This window comes from Monodelphis domestica, chromosome 1, assembly GCF_027887165.1.
Source record: "Monodelphis domestica isolate mMonDom1 chromosome 1, mMonDom1.pri, whole genome shotgun sequence".
Lineage (NCBI taxonomy): Eukaryota > Metazoa > Chordata > Mammalia > Didelphimorphia > Didelphidae > Monodelphis > Monodelphis domestica.
This window is the reverse complement of record NC_077227.1, coordinates 126,827,074-126,844,393: the sequence shown is the minus strand read 5'-3', so window position 1 is coordinate 126,844,393 and position 17,320 is coordinate 126,827,074. Positions and strand designations below refer to the sequence as shown.

At 36.4% G+C, this 17,320-nt stretch overlaps 1 protein-coding gene across 8 annotated transcripts in view; it reads left to right on the top strand.

Moving 5' to 3' along the window:
* The window catches only part of WDR93 (WD repeat domain 93), a 64,738-nt gene that overhangs the window by 2,139 nt on the left and 45,279 nt on the right, over window positions 1-17,320 (top strand). For 4 of the 8 annotated variants that reach the window (XM_007479338.2, XM_007479333.2, XM_056806391.1 and 1 more), the window contains exons 2-9: window positions 3,363-3,753; window positions 6,539-6,734; window positions 7,136-7,200; window positions 8,673-8,751; window positions 10,834-10,946; window positions 13,847-13,879; window positions 15,212-15,293; window positions 15,903-16,074. In XM_007479338.2, coding sequence (XP_007479400.1) covers window positions 3,490-3,753; window positions 6,539-6,734; window positions 7,136-7,200; window positions 8,673-8,751; window positions 10,834-10,946; window positions 13,847-13,879; window positions 15,212-15,293; window positions 15,903-16,074 — 1,004 coding nt within the window. In that variant the 5' untranslated portion in view covers window positions 3,363-3,489. Of the gene's footprint in view, window positions 1-3,362; window positions 3,754-6,538; window positions 6,735-7,135; window positions 7,201-8,672; window positions 8,752-10,833; window positions 10,947-13,846; window positions 13,880-15,211; window positions 15,294-15,902; window positions 16,075-17,320 lie in introns of those variants that run through there. The other 4 variants (XM_007479337.2, XM_007479334.2, XM_056806415.1 and 1 more) reach the window with 4 other exon arrangements.

Here is a 17,320-nt window from a genome sequence, read left to right as displayed (position 1 = left end):
TATTACACTCCCTTTCTTACTCTTTATGACTTATAGGATTCTCTAGAACAGTAATTCGCAAACATTTTGGTTTCAGGATCCCTTTACACTCTTAAAAATTGAGGATCCCAAAGAGTTTTTGTTTATATGGGTTATATAATGTGAAATACTCTATAACCTTCGTCTATGGGACTCAATTCTGTGGTTATCTTTATGACTTAACCCTTTTAATGTTAGGCCACTCATTTTTGAATTTATGACTTCTTGTTTAATCTTCTCTAATTTTACCTTCCTGGGTACACAGAAATACTTCCCAAAGGGAGTTACACTGAGGTATATGTCTTGGAGAAGCTGATCTCTTAAAGTGTGTGAATTCCTCCCTACACCTCTAGAAAGGGTTTATCTTACTCCCTTTTTCCTCTGTAGGCTTCATGCTGTTCTGAGATTATTCCCTTTTTTCTCACTGTGTATAATTCCTACTCCTTTTCCTAAGACCACATCCCAATATGCTATCTTTACTCTCTCACCACCCCAAAGGCAAGGGGAGAGGTTGAAAACCCTGTCATTCACCTCTATTCTTGAGTTTTAATCAGTTTTATCTGGGCTCTCCTGTTTTCTCATCTGAGTCATTATCTTACTCTCTATATTTACTTATGAAGGGTTGAGATTTTTTTCCCCCTGAAACACAAATTCATTTCTTCCATATACTCTTTTCCTGATTTTTCTGGCTATGCCTTTTATTCCTTAGAATCTTTACCCCATTGATACTCTTTTTCCCTTCTCATTTTCATTGGAGTGAAGTGTAAGAGGTTGGGTTTTTTCCTATATTTAAGAAAATTAAACAAATAAAAAGTTCTTCTAGGCCTTCAGTCATGTTCTTGTTTAACTCTTTCTCTAGGAAAATAAACACATCGTATTTTATTGCTATTTTAAAGTATTAAACTATCTGCTGTTGGTCAGTTTGTAGGTTTTCTTGAAGGAATAATTTTAGTTCTTCCTTTTTACTACATGTCCAATTATTTGATGCTTAGGCTTACTTTTGTAGAATGTTTTGTTTTGAGATAACACTACATCTCTTCTTCATAATATTATATTCAAATTTTTCTGTTGACCAGGGGTTACTGATTTTAAGGGAACCTAGGAATTGAAACTTTTTTTTTCCATTGCTGTTCACAAAATTTGTTCTTTGATTTTTTTTTTGTTTTCTGCAATTTGACTAAGTTGCTGATAGATTTAAACTATATGTTCCTGGCTCAGCTCCTCTCTGGACTTTCCTATTCTGCTGTCTTCCCACCTAGAGAAACCTCTGCCCTGAACCTATATTCTTGTCATCATTGATGACACTTTCACTGACACTGACATTTCAGGAAGTAATTCCAACCATATTCACTTTACTTCCAGCTTGACACTAGACTTTTCCATATCTTCCTCAGCCATTTCATACCCCTTCTGTGTACCTTACCTTGCCTCTGGTCCTTTTTCCAGCTTCCCTTTATATGGATTCCCCAATTAGAAAGTGATCTCTTTGAGTTAAAGGACTGTCTTCTTTCCCCAGAACTTAATGACTTATTAACTCTCCATCTCTCTCCTTCCCTCCCCCAAAGTTATAATGAATTTATCCAAATTAACTCCCAACCTGATACCAGCATTAACATATTATACAATTGCTGAATTTATTGATATGGCATAGCTTTTAAAATCTAAATACTTTAAAAGTCTAAATACTACTACTCTATGCATAATTAATGTTGGTACATCAGTCTTCTTACTTCATCTCTTTCTTGGTCCAGAGGCTTCAAACTATTCCATAGCCATCCCCTTTTCTTCTCCTATCTCAGGACTGGTCTTATTTATTCATATATCCCAACTCATCTTGGCAGTGGAATTCTCTTTGAATACTGCTAAGAAATTAATTCCAAAAGTTGTGTTTAAAACTGCCCTACCTGAGGTTTGCCATGGGTCACAGAGAGAATTATGAAAATAGGAAGAAGCTAAGGACAGGAGCAGCAGGAGAGACAGACTCGGTGTCATTGATTAGGAATTACATTGTGTATGGAAATATGTGTTATTTGATAGCACATGTATAATTTATATTATGTTGCTTACCACCTTGAGGAGGGAGAGAATTTGTATAGCAAAATGTCAGAAAACAAATGTTAAAATTTGTTTCTGTATACAATGGGAAAAAATACATTTGGAATGTTCTTTCACTTTTCTTCTCATTACTGCATTTTTGTTAATGGGGGCAATTTATTTGTATTATTTGGTTTGGTGAGGGGAAAGCATGCCTAGGAATCCTCTCATTGTGCCTTCATTCCAGGATTTCCTGCCTTATGTGATTCTTATCTATTTTATTCCTTTTATAGAACATCCATATAAAACCTCTTCTTCTTTTCATATTTTGTGGATATCAGTTCAGCACTCAGGCTGTCGATCTTACATATCTCTCTCTCCCTGTCCCTCTCTCTCTCTCTCTACATGTCTAAAGGTAAGCCACTGAGGGTAATATTCTGCATCATACTTCCAACTACCAAGAATCTATTGCCTTTTGGGTCAGTTTCAATTGTGATTCTTCTTGTAGTGCTTCACTTTTTATAGCCTTGTCACTTTACTGAAAGTTTTGGTTTTCTTTTTTTTTTTAATTAACTTGTGATTTCATCTTTAGTATAAGTTCCTTGTGAAGAGTTTCATCTACCAGTGCAGATCTGGGTTTCTTTGTAACTTCTATAATGTTAAAAAGATAACTGAATTGCATGGAATTCCTGGGCATGTTTTTAATTCAATCCATCTCATTCTCATCATCTGTTTTAGATCTGGTTCAAGATCATTGTCTGCCCAAAGTAACTGCCCAGATATATGGACTAACTCAAAAGACTGCTTGTCTAACTGTGTATTGCAACTTTTACAATATGAATTTTAATTTTCTTTATTTTTATATTATAAATATTTGAATAAAAAAGTTTTAAATGGATATATGGCTTTAATCAAGCAAGTTTTATGATATTCCTGGATTCAGTGCAATTAGTGATGCATCATAGATTGTTAGAGTTGAAGTAACTCTAAAAATAATTTAGTAATAAGAAGAGTTTCTATAAGTAACATGCAAAAACCAGAGTCATTCTTTAAAGTCGTAGATTCTGTTGGGTTTAAGAGGAAATAATTCCTGATTGATACCTAAAATGTTTTCAGGAATTTAATGACAAATATCAGCCGACTATTGAGTATCAGTAGAGAATTTCTCAACTGACATCACAACTGCCTGTGGGGAATTTATTTCATGAATAAGAAAAGGAACCTGAAATAATGAAAGTTCAGGTTTCCAAAGGGAATAGCTTATTTAGATTATGTTATCCTTAGTAAGCTACTTTTTATTTCTTTTAAAGTGTCTCATTCCTTCAACAACAATTCAAAACTTTGCAGAAGTTTCTGAAGAAGAAATTGTCACTTTCTACCATTATATATCCAAAAAAAACCCATTTTGAAGGCAACAGGTAAACCAGTAAGGTCAAGATGCCAGTATATATCCGGAAAGGACCCCTGGAGATCCCCCCTTATGAAGAACAGGATTGGATTAAGGATGAAGATGGAGACTATTTCTTAAAGGATCCGGATCAAATCCTTGATTCCCTACCTCAGCCTTTCCGGATGATCAGTAATCTGATAAACCTATTGTTTGATCGGACATGGGAAACCATTGAGGAGAGAGAAGCAACAAGGGCAATTACAATTATTAAGAGTAAGCCAACTGTCTATTTACCAACTAAAGAAATCAAGGTATATGAATTCATTAAAATTTGGCTAGTACAGTAGCTACCACAACATTTAATAATAATAGCATTTATATAGCACTTTAAAATTTGCAAAACAATTTTAAAATATAATCACATTTTATCCTTACAACAACTCTGGGTAGTAGGTGCTATTATTATCTCATTTTTCAAATGAAGAAAATGAGGCAGGGAGAAGTCAGGGGACTTAACCAGAATCATATAATTAGTAAATTCCTGAAATTGAATTTGAACTCAGGTCTTCCTGACTCTAGGTCTAAAAGACTATCTGCTGCAACATCTAGCTGCCTAAATATTATATTAAGCTTAATATACCAGTAAATAAATATAACTTATAAACAGTTGAGGTTCTTGCCCACTGACTTGTGATTAGTAGGAAAAGGAAAAGAAAATGAATCTGGTTTCAGGGATACATTTTCCTACTATGGTAGAAAGCAAATGTTTCCTCTTGTATCTTTGGTGAAAGTATTAAAAATATATTTTTGTTAGGCTCTTTGTGATGAGTGGTAGCATCATGTGGTGATTAGAGAGCATCCTAGAGACAAGATGACTTTAAAACATGCTGATTGTGTGATCTCTGGGCAAATCACTTTTGCTCTGATGCTTTATGTTGATGAAAAGATAAACTGGACCTGTACTGGTAAAGAGAATTACTCCCTGGGAAGTTCCCAATACCAGTGGAATCATAAGCCCAGTCTGGGATATTCAGTGATTTGATTCAATAAATGTTTATTAACAACTACTGGGTGAAGGAATAGCCCTAAGGATACAAAGACAAAATAAAAAATTGTAGTCCCTGCCTTCAAAAGGCTTAATTTGGTGTCAGGGATAAAATATCTACCCAAATAGCTAAAATGTAAATTACAGCATAAATAAATTAGAGGTCAAATACAAACATAAATTATTAGGGGGAGAGGGATTGTTTGAGCCAGGGTGAATCAGGAAAGGCTTCCCAAAGGAGGTAATGCTATGTCTATTTTTTTAAACTCTTACTTTTTGTCCTAGGATCAGTTCTAAGACTGAAGAGCAGCAAGGGCTAGGCAATCAGGGTTAAGCTACTTGATCAGGGTCACACAGCTAAGAAGTGTCTGAGGCTAGTTTTGAACCCAGGTCCTCCTGACTCCATATCTGGCTCTCCATCTACTGCCCCTAAATTGGATCTTAAAGAAAAAGAAGGATTTCATAGGCAATAGGGTAGATGGAGTTCATTTTAGGTAAAGAGAGGATGGCTTCAGAAAGGCAAAGTAGGAGAGGATGGGATGAAAGAGAACAATCTGGCTGGAATGTGGAGAAGTGTGAAGTAAGGCCAAGAAGGTAGGTTGGCATCAGCTTCAAACAAGACGACACTTGAGGATCACTTTGCCCTACTGACCCCCAACCTTGTTGACTCAGTATAGGCCAACACCTCTAAATTGCTCTGGCCTCTCTTTTATTGTCAACCCACCCTTTGACAGCTTCCTTGAGGCTTTAGTAGCAATAATCAAGGCCTTTCCAATGTATTAGAGCCTATCTGAACCTTTTCTCTACTGATAAAACATTCCCATTAGAGCATTAGAAATAAATGTTGCTGGGGGCATCTGGGTAGCTCAGTGGATTGAGAACCAGGCCTAGAGATGGAAGGTCCTAGGTTCAAATCTGACCCTGGGCAAATCACTTCACCCCCATTCTTACCACTCTTCTGCCTTGGAACCAATACACAGTATTGATTCTAAGGTGGAAGGTAAGGGTTTAAAAAAAAAGAAAGAAAGAAGTGTTGCAATTTTTTTTTCATTTTAACTTCTTGATTTGAAATCTGCACATAATTTGGTCAACATAGTAGGAACCTATAGTCTTTACTGAGCTACAATATAGATAGAACATTAAGTCTGGAGTCAAGAAGAGCTGGGTTCAACTCCAGCCTCAGATATTTACTAACAGTGTGACTCTGGGCAAGTCATTTAACCTCTGTCTGCCTCATTTTCCCCATCTATTAAAAAAAATCTATCTTATAGGGTCATTGTGACAATTAAATGAGATAATATTTGTAAAAAGTATAAAGTATGGTGCCTGCCACATAATGGGTACTATATAAAATGCCTGTTCCCATTCCTCTTGGCTAATATCTCTATATTTCCTTATTGATGCCTGAAAGCATCTTTCTGAGAATTTTTTCCTAAAAGGAATTATCCCTAAAGCCTTTTGATACATTTTTTAAATTACCTATTTTTTTCATATTAACCCTTACCTTCTCTCTTAGAAGTGATACTAAGTTTCAATTCCAAGGCAGAAGAAAGATAAGAGGTAGGCAATTGAGACAGTAAGTGACTTGCTCAGTGTCATACAACTAGGAAGTATCTGAGAGCAGATTTGAACCCAGGACCTCCTGTCTCTTTTCCAGGTCTGGTTCTTTATCCACTGAGTCATTCTTAAATTACCTGTTAAAGACATATAAAAAGGTATTTTAACCAATAAGAATGCAGTGTAAGTGAGCATTTTTTTCCAGAGTTCTGGGAAAAAGGCAGTAAGTTGAGGGAGGAAGGCTTCTTTCTCCATTTATTCCCAGCTATGTAGTTGAACTCTGTAGAGCTCAGAGTGCTTTCATAAAATAAACTATTGTTGATTCTTAAAGATTAGATTAGTAATGTGAGGAGATTGAGGGAGAAAAATATATTCTATTCATGAAGATTTTTCTCTCCTTGGAAAGCAGCTCCTGTTACAGAAGATTTCTGGACCTAAGCATAAGAACAGTGGTAACTGTTGATCATATGTTATGTTCTGATTTGTCTTTACAGTCTTGGGGTGAACCATCCAGCATTGCTGTCTCTAAACACTATGTGTTTGTTGCATTATCCAATGGAATCAAGATTCTCAATGTATTAAAGGATTATTCACTGGTCCGTAATTGGGAAATGGTCAAATATGGGATGATGTCCATCTCAGCTACAGAAATAGGGAATGAAATATTTGTGACTGCTGTGGATGAAATAGGTACTTATTCTTTCTGGGGGGGTTTTGGGTTTTTTAAAGATGCCTATAGATTTCACTGATCAAAAGGCAACTATCTTCTGATAGGGATGTGTATGTTCTCTGTATTGCTTGAATCGTATTAACTACTTTAGGGTCTGCTTTTCTCCCTCAGTTTAAGTTTGGGCATCTATATCTAAACAAGGGTTCTAGGAGGCTTGAGGAAAGAACTTTGGAGTCTTGGAACAAAAGCTTTGGGATGGACAGCAGACAATTATTAGGGAAGACAAAAAAATTAGTGTGTAGGAATAATTAGTTGAGATTATTCAATGTAAATTGGGGCTGGAATTCAATCACACAATTAGGAAACCAGACTTCTTGACCAACCTGCTTTGTTTCTTATAATGACTTGTTTTCTATTTCAGGTGTTGTTCGTATCTTTTATTTTTACAAAGACATTCTTTTCCTAATAAAAGCCATGAATGAGGTGGTGAGTCTTCCATTTTTGTCACTTACAGAAAGACTATATTGGAATATTGTGAGAATTTTGTGGGCTAGGAGGAAAGATGGGCTTGTTTTACCAAAGAGAGTCACTCTTCCTGTTATCCTATTAAGACCCCATCCCTGAATTAACAATGCTTTCGACACCAATCCAAGAGTACATATTATACCCTGGTAGGGAGTGAGAGAAAAATCTCCTTACTGACTTAGCTGTTCCAAAAATTAAAACATAAAACATAAAAAACAGTCTTGCTCCAAAGTGACCTTAGAGCCAAAGTAAATAACATGATTTTTTTTTCATAGAAATTTTGTCTTAGAAGAATTTTGATAACTAAATGCAGACTTGCAGAGAAACTCATAGTAGGGCTAGATTCAATCTATTTTAACAGAAATTTGGCTGTCAAAATGTTGATGCCAGATATTGAGTAAAGTTGCAGAGAACTCAGTAGAATTACACTATATGCTACTGATTAGCAAAATTACTTTATTTTTAGTGTCACCTAGAACCTACACTGTGGCTGTCTATATGTCTGCTAGCCTTCCAGGGCATCAGATGATATGAAGTCTTCCTAAACCATTAGGAGAATTTAGAAAATTAAGGAAAATCCCAAAGGTTTTAAACATTAAAATAACATATACTATTGTCCTATTCCCTAATTGATATGAAAGAGCTATAAGTATTTTTATATAATCCCTAGATTGAGATAACTCTATTATAAATATGAATAACTTGGAAATAGATTTTGAGCAATAATATGTGTATAACCCAGTGGAATTGCTTGTCAGCTCCAGAAGGGGGTGGGGGGAGGAAAGGGGAGAGAGAGAACAGGAATCATGTAACCATGGAAAAATATTCTTAATTAATCAATTTAAAAATAATCCCTATTTATGCCCCCAAAAAGATCATGAGGGAAAAGACTTGTACACAAATATTTATAGCCATGCTCTTTGTGGTGGCAAAAAATTGGAAAATGAGGAGATGCCCTCTGATTGGGGAATGGCTGAACAAATTGTGGTATATTCTGGTGATGGAATACTATTATGCTCAATAGAATAATGAACTGGAGGAATTCCCTAAGAACTAGAAGGACCTCCAGGAATTGATGCAGAGTGAAAGGAGGAGAACCAGGACAACATTGTACACAGAGACAGATACACTGTGGCACAATGGAATGTAATGGTCTTCTCTACTAGCTGCAATGCAATGATCCAGGACAATTTTGAGGGACTTATGAGAAAGAATGCTATCCACATCCAGAGAAAGAACTGTGGGAGTAGAAACACAGAAGAAAAAATAATCCCTAGATTGATATCCCTTATTGCTTCTTTCAGCAAATGCTTTTTGTGAAAAATTCTTTAATATGAATGACACATCTGAGTAATTTGTTTTCTCTGACAACCAGAGAATACAATGAAATATATTTTCCTCTTGTTGAGCTAAGCTTTCCTTTTTTTTTTTAGGAAGATATTAGCAAGCAGACTCCATGTTTGAATTTGAAAGTTTCTCCTGGTGGGGATTTTATGGCCATACTTTTCCAAGGCAAGACAAGACTAAGGACTATTATTAAAGTGTGCATACCTGCCATTTCTTTCAGCTTTTTTTTTCTCCTTAGTGAACATTCAAATGAGATTCCATCCCATATAAGAGCAGTAGTTCAGCTCTGATATAACTTCCTATCAGGAATGTGAAAATCTCTGTTTCCACATTAGGAGGAATTATATGTAGTCACTGTTTTCAAAATCCTCCCCTCCCCCAGTGTAGCAACTTTCTATTGTCACTTATCTTCTCTGGTGTCAGCCTACCAATCAATAAGCTTTTGGTGAGTATCTGCTATGCCTCTGATATTACACTAAGTGCTGAGGATAGAGAAGTCCCTGCCCGCAAGAAACTTACAATCATCATCATAGTCACCACCGCCACCTGACCACCATTATAGCTACTATTTACATTGCAATTTAAGGTTTGCAAATCATTTTGCAAAAATTATATGTGCAAATGAAGGAGATGAATTGTATGAGGAATAGCCATTGTGGCTAAACTACAGTATATAGAGAATGGAGAATGTATAAGAGAATTTGATAGGTAGGAAGTGTTAAATTTATGTTTGGACTGAATATTTAATTGGTTGCCAGGGATTTAATTTCTAAATTCCAAAATTGAATTACTAAAGTAAAATGGAATTTATGGTAGTTTCTTTTACAATAGAGGGATGATATTAAGGAATAGAGAAAAGAGGAGAGAGGGAGAGAAAGCAAGCTCCAGCTTCCTCTGAGCCAGGTAGAAATTCTAAGGCCCCAGCCAGGGAACGGAGTCTCAAGTCGATAGGCCTTTCCCGGAGGCTCATGCCTCCAGAAAGGGCAAGGAAGGAAGTCATCCTTTACACTCACCACGTTGTCAATTCAATCAGCAGATTCTTTTATCAGCCTCAACTCCAGCAGGCTCCACTCCAAGTGTGTCTCTTTCCAACTCCGTGTCCCTCTTCACTCCAAGTCTCTCTTCACTCCAAGTGTCTCCCTTCAAGTGTCTCCAAGTGTCTTCACTCCAAGTCACTCCCTTCAAGTGTCTGTCCTCTGTGTGTCTCTGTTTCCACTTTTAAAGACCTTTTTCTCTTATGTCACTTCCCCTAAATTTTACATCTACCAATCACAGCTGATGCTCCACTCCAGGACTGCCCACTCTTTCACATGTGGGTCACAAACCTCCCACTCAATGTATGAAATAGGTGTTCATACCTATTTTTGGTTAAAATTGAAAATGGGTAGATCTCCATACTCAACTTTAAGTACTATGTTTACACTTTGGGGATTAAAATCTAATAATAGGGGATTACAATTTAATCTTCACAATCAAGGAAGAGCTAAGTACCTTCATTGTTATAATCAAGGTAGAGCCAAATCAATCTTCACAGAAGGGGCCATTTTGTAAGAGCTTTAAATGGCAGAGAACTATCTTTTTGATTCTAGAGGTAATGGGGAACTATTAGAGTCTGATCCTTCTTCCAGCCAATCCCTAGAGCCCTATACATGTAATGAAGAGATTTCTTTATACCTCATAAAGGGTAGAATTTCTTAACACTTACTTTGTACCTTTACACTTCATGGTCTCCATTACCTGCTTCTTACATGCCTCAACTTCATATAGGGCTTAGGGGAACTCTCAGGAATCTCATGATTATTTCCCCTCCCCCATGTATTATAGTTAAATATTAAAGGGAGATTTAGGAACTATACTAATTTGGAACACATAAAACATTGAGAGCCTATACCAAGACTGGTTAAAGAAAATTTCCACTGTTCAAGTATGAGGGATTTGGATGTCCCATACAACTTCATCTCCTTATACAACTATTCTTAATCTTTCTAGCCTGTGATAGTTTGGTGATGACAGTTGAAGAGTTATATGGTTGAGTATCCAATTCTAAAGGGCCTTATTAAAGTGTTGTTCCCCTCAGGAGAAAAATCCCTTCAGGGGTCACAGCTTGTATTGCTTCAGTGATTGCATCATCTTTATCTTACCAGGATATATAAATATCCTCTTGCCAAAAGTTCTGAGAAGGCAGACCACTTTACAAAAGACATTTTGCCTATTTGAAGTTGCTTAATAACCGGTTTCCCAATGCAGGAAGTGGGTCTATTTGGCTAGAAGTATATCGATTACCCAAGGAAAACTGGATTAAGGAGGTGGAGCAACCCCATTTATCTCAATCAAAGAAGAAAGCTAGCCATTTGCATCTAGTAAGAAGACTTTTCATTTTTAATCTGCATGTTTCGTTCTAGATTTATATCTTCACCCCCCTCCCCCCCCCCCTGCCCCATCCTCACCACATTCTAGGTTTAATGCTAGAGTACAAGAAAAAGAAGAGACATCAGTCCATACCCAATTAGGTACTTTCCAGTCTGACTCCTAATTTTATTTCTCTAGCTGAAACTTGACATTAAAGTCAGTGTTTTCAGTTGATAAATCCTCAATATATAACAACTTTTTATTGTTAGGTGAGATTTTTAAAGTCTAAAAACATTTTTCAAAAAATGTAATTGTCATCGATTGATATTTATTGACTTCCTCTTAAAGGCAATGTGATATATGGAGATGATGTGAATAAAAAACCAGTCTCAAACCTAGAAAGAACTGGGTTTGAGGCCTGCCACTGACTGCTAGCTAGGTGACCTTGGGCAAGTCATAACCACTCAGTGCTTTAGGCATCTCTCTAGCACCATAAATTGTAGAGAAAACACCTACCTGCTTTGGTAAAGAGAGTTTCCTGTACCAGTAAAATTACAAGCCTGTTCCCTACTTTTATCTCTAACTGTGCTAATTGCTATAGGGTGTTGTAAGGGGGCACAATATATGATTTATGTTCTGAAGAACCTTAGAGTCTGCTAGTAAAAATAATACACACACACACAGAGACTTGTTTTATATGACAAGACAGGAAAACACTTTGTTCTGGTCCTGCATTTCTCAGGTTCGCTCCACCAATCATAGGTAAAAAGAGGAAGTTATTTTCAAAATCCCTAGATCTTAACCTTTCTTTTACCACACAAGTGGTTCAAATACAGCATTAGATTTTATTATAATAGTAGAGTAAAATTGCAAGGGAAAAATATATAAAGGTAAAGCATATCTAGTCTCCTATAATTAGAATATCAACAATAAAGTTATATAGTTTTAGAGCTAAAATGGCCCATAGAGGCCATCTAGTTCAACCCCCTTGTTTTATAGACAAAGAAACTGAGGCCCACAGGTCACAGTAGCAGAATTGGGGTTCAACAAATCCAAGTTATTTGACTCATTATCTAGTACCCCACCTTTTTTTAAACTCTTACCTTCTGTTTAGAATCAATACTGTGTCTTGATTCCAAGGCAAAAGAATAGTAAGGGCTAGGCAATGGGGATTTATTTCTGTACCACTCATTTGGAATTTAGCATAGACTGCTTTTATTGTTTGTTAGCTCTTCAGGTGTATGGCTCATGTCTCCTTAACTAGGTCATAACATCGTTATGTTATCTTTAGTGTAGTAGCAATATTTTGTGCTTCTTTATCTTTCTCCCAGGTTCTACAATAGGGACTTGTAAATAATAGGTGCTTAATAGCTATTGGTTGGTTTACTATCTAAGTAGGAATACACTTTGGAATAGAAGCTTATTCACTGTATGCTGAGGTATTACTAGCCGAGGTTTATCCTAATTGCAGTCTTTTAAATCTAAATAAATACCATAAACAGCCATAAAAAAATCTATAGCCACATTGAAATACTTATTAATCACAAAGATAACTAGTTTGCTCTTCTCTAATTTCCCTTGTTTTCAATTCATCTTATCTAGTACTAATATATTAAAATTCCTAAAATAGTTTTTCTCTCTTCAAAAAAATTTAACAGCTTTACCAATGGAATAAAGTCCAAATTGCTTATTTTGGAATTCAGGGCCAATCAAAATCTGACCTCAGTGCCTTTTCCTAGTATTTAACAATAGCAACCCTCTCTTCCAGCCAAGATGTTCTCCTCACTGTCTCTTGGACACCATACTTATTCTTGCCTTTGAGTCTTTACTCATGCTATCTTGCTTCTTTCCTCCCACTTTCCACATCCTATAGTGCCCTGTTTATTGTTTTCCACCATCTATTCAAAATTCTATCTATTCTTCAGGGCCCAGTTCAAATCTCATTTTCTTTATAACCATTCCATGACCTCCCTAACCACTCCATTCTGTAATGACTTCTTTCTCCTCTGAACTACAATATTTTTCCTTCATACTACTCCTATGGGCAGCTTGATGACACAATGGATAGAGCACCAGGCCTAGAGTCAAGAAGACCAGAGTTCAAATGCAGACTCAAGACACTTAACTAGCTGTGTGACTCTGGGCAAGTCACTCAACCCTGTTTACCTCAGTTTCCTCATCTATAAAATGAGCTGGAGGAAGAAAAGACAAACCACTTCAGTATCTTTGCCAAGAAAACTCCAAATGGGGTCACAAAGACTTGGATACAACTGAAATAACTGGACAACAACAGCTCTTATGATATTTAATCATATACTACCATTTATTATTATCTCACTCTTTCATGTCTTTTCTTTGCAACTAGATTGTAATAATCTTCTAGAGACCACAAACTCTACCATATAACTTTGGGTATCTTCATAGCCTCTAGAATCTTGCTGGTCATGCGGTAGTATACAGTAAAACATTTTTTTGTTTTTCAAAAGGCCTGAAAAATGTTTTATTGTTAATTATCATTGCAACAACATGAAAGCAACAATAATAACTGTATCTAGCTCTAACTTACTATTAGTGAAACTTTCTATTTGAAGCAAAGTTTATTAGAACAGTAATTTGATATTGTTCTGAGTTTTGAATTCAGGTATAAATTTCTGAATTATCATTAAGTTAATCTACTATTCAAGGGAAATGCCACCAGCTCAAAAGAAGTAGGATCAAAGAACTGCTACCTGTTAATGTCTGTGTCTGGGAAGGTTGTATTCAGAAAATGTTTGTTGAGTGATTACACTTATTGTCCCTCAAAGAATTTTAAGACTATCACAGAGGCCCTCTTGGAAAATTAGAAGGGACAGAGTGATAGATGGTATGTTAAAAGTGAACTCATTTCTGTTTTTTTGTTTTTTTTTTACAGAAAGTCAGTGTGTCGCAAGATCTTGCAGAACTAGTAAGAAAAAAAAAGCTTTAAGGAAATTTTCCAAAATCTGAGGTGTATTTAAGAGATTTATTTGAGAATTTACCTGTAGTATTGAATTTATTCTTTGTTCTAGACTTTCTTCATTCAGTTCTAAGCTCTCTTCAGGTAAAGGTCTCTGAAAGGAGAAAAAGACTCTGGGAAGAAACCAACATTTAGAGGAGCTAGCACCTCAATTATGTCTCTTTTCCTAACTTGCCACATTAGAGACTGTTAAGATTAAAATTCAATAGAGACTGTATTTTAGTTTTTAATTATTTATTACATACTAAAAAGTGGGCCAGAGGGGAAAAAAAGCCTCTAGCCCTGTGTGACTGGCCATTCTCTTAGAAAGCCTCTTCTAAGGCCCGGCTGAGAGGCAAACACACCTCCTTCCAGATTCCCAGGGAGGGTGGGGGGGGGAGTCTTTAACTTCCTTTCCATACTCCAGCTTATGCTCTTTATGATGTCCCTTTCCAAAGTCCCTCTGATTAGAGGACTATGGCCCTTACTCTGGGGCAAGAGGTAAGTCTTTGGATGCCAAGGAGTCACAAGGCACAAGAGACAATGGTCTTTTGGATGGGATGCCAGGAGTTGAGACTTTTAGAATTACTTCAGAGTGTATATGCCCACTCTTCTCTACCCCTCCTATCATTTTTCTGTCTACTATTTTAAGAGATTATTTACAAATAAACAACAGGCTTTGTCTATATTCTTAATTCAATCAAGGTGGGATAAATAGCAACTTAATTCTTAATATCAAAACTCACCCTTTTTAAAATCTAGAGTTAATCTTGGGGTATCAAAGAAAGGAGTACAGGCTAGTTAAATTTTCTCAAAACATTGGTGAATTTCCTTTTGAGGGCTCTCCCTCTTCTCTCTCTCTCTTATGATTAAGCTGAGAATAGGGACGTGACCAAGGCACCAGCTTCTCTATTTGTTGACTTCTTTCTTGAGTCATTCTTTCCCTCTGAAGACCTCTCCCAGAAGAGAGCCTAGAAATATATATATATCCTCTCTTAAAGCCTAAAGACAGAAGAACTCATATCTCTCCTTTCCCAAGCTCTTGTTAATAGGTATCAGTCTCCATCAGTGAGAAGATTATTATGAAAATGAACTTGAGCCCTGAGTAACCAAAAGAGAATGTAGGTTCAAACCTTAAATATCCTTTGCTGTGTCTGACAAGGATATCTCAGTACAGTCCCAGGTTCCTTTAAGGTCTTTTCTATATCAGGTGGGTGGGGTGGGTCACACACATGTCTCTATGCCTTATAATTCTTGAGATTGCTGCCTTCTGTTATAAAGCTCTATAATTCTTTCTTTCAGGAAAATTATCTTCTCAAAGCAGAAATTAAGTTCAGCAGTCCAATTCAAATATTAAAACTTAAACCACCCAAACCAGTTACAGGTAAGGGCCATTCAACTTAGAGCTATTAGTTCCTTCTTCCACGTTATGATACTCTATTTGTATTATTGGTATAGAACCAAGAAGAAAATGGAATAGCCTCTTAATTTCTGGTATTGCAGATATAAAGATTGAGAGTACAGAGAGAGAAGAAAGATGAATATAAAGAAAGAAGGAATGTGAAATTATACTATTATTTGCCTTCTGTTCTATAAGTAGCAATAAATTACTACTGTCTCTGACCAGGCATCTTGAGCTCTATTTTCTCTGTTTTATTAAATAATTCAGCCATGGATTAAAATAAATGAAGATAGTAGGGATGCAAAAAAAAATTGCTGTTTATATTCTAAAGGAGAGGAGACTAAAGAGTTCTAGAGAGACAGGCAAAAATAACTGAGTGTATCTGAGTTTTTAAGATTTGAGTAAAAGGTAGGTTCAGGAGGAAACTAGGAAGTGTTGGAAGAGATATTAAAAAACCAGGAAGAAGGAAAAAGAGGGTGAAAGAGGGGAGAGTAAGAGAAAAAAGACTACATTAGTAGATAAAGGCAAACTGGTTCTCAAATTATAAATAAAGTTGGAGGGTACATATCATTATTGTCTTCTTCAACACAGGTACTCCATTTAAAAGCCCAGTGGAAGTCTTTCAGAAGATAGAAGATGTTTATGGATTAGGCTCAGGACAAAATCACATGATCAGAGATGTCCAATTGGAGCAACAGGCAGCCATCTTTGACATTTTATTTAGAAAGTTTCTGCCTTTGACAGACCCAGAGCAGGATCCCAGGTGAGTTGGAGAAGAAAAATAACAAGAGCTTTCACAATTTCTAGAAACTTTGTGTAAGGAAGATTTTGAATTTTCTTCCATGGCTTAAAAATTCAGACAGGAAATAATACAGGATGTGATTCATTTCAACCAGCATTTGTTAAACACTCAGTATGTATGTGCCAGACACAGACTGGGGTATCATGGAGTCAAAGAGAAAAGATGATATAAGTCTTTCCCTCAAGAGTTTCCCTGGAGTAGGTGGATGGAACATGTGCATATTAAAGTAAAAGTAGAGGTTAAATAGAATGGTTTGAGAACCTCAAAGAGCAGACCTTTCCACTGAGGAAAATGGGGGGAGGGAGAGGGGAGTGCATTCTTTAGGAGGCAGTGCCTGATATGGACTTTGAAAAGGAGAAAGTATAATGTACCTATATGCAAAGAAGGTAGAACAAAATTGGGAATAGAAATGGAATTTAGCTTGGCTAGAGTGTAAAGGATGTTAGTGGGAGTGCCATGGAATTACATCAGAAAAGCGGATGAGAGACAAATTTTGCCTTAAATGTAAGGCTAAGGTGCATTTATTTTGTCAGCTAGACAATGGGGAACCACTGAAAGTCTTTGATCTAGATCTTAGATATAGAGCAATGTGAAGACTGGGTTAGTGGATCTCTCTAGACCACACCTGGGTGTTGTCTAGGGGTATTGTCAAGGAGGACCATCAGAAAGGCAATTATTCTCAGTGCACATGGAGAAGATTAAGCCCAAAGTCAACAAAAGACTATTTCCAGCTAAGTCCTGGGTTTAGAAAGAAAGACAAAAGAGAATCCCTGCTAGCAGGGAGCTCACAGTCTAATGGAGAAGAAAACATGCAAAAACTAGGTACAAAAAAACTAGGATAGAATGGAAATAATTAACAAAGGAAGAAGGTGGGACCTTAGCTGAGATTTGGAGGAAGCCAAGAAAGCTAGGAGAAGCTAGGAGATAAGGGAGAGCTGCTAGTGCCTTGAGTCAAGAGATGGAAAGTTTAATGTAAGGAATAGCAGGGAAGCCAATGTCATTGGGTGCTAAATTGTGTGAAGGTAAGTAAATTATAAGACTGGAACAATAGGAAGAGAATAGGTTGTAAAGGGCTTTAAAAGCCAAATAGAGAATGGAGTGGGAAGAGATTTGAGACACTTATACATATAAATATATATACATATATATTTATATGATATATGAATCATATAGATTATGATCATATAGATATGAATCATATATATAT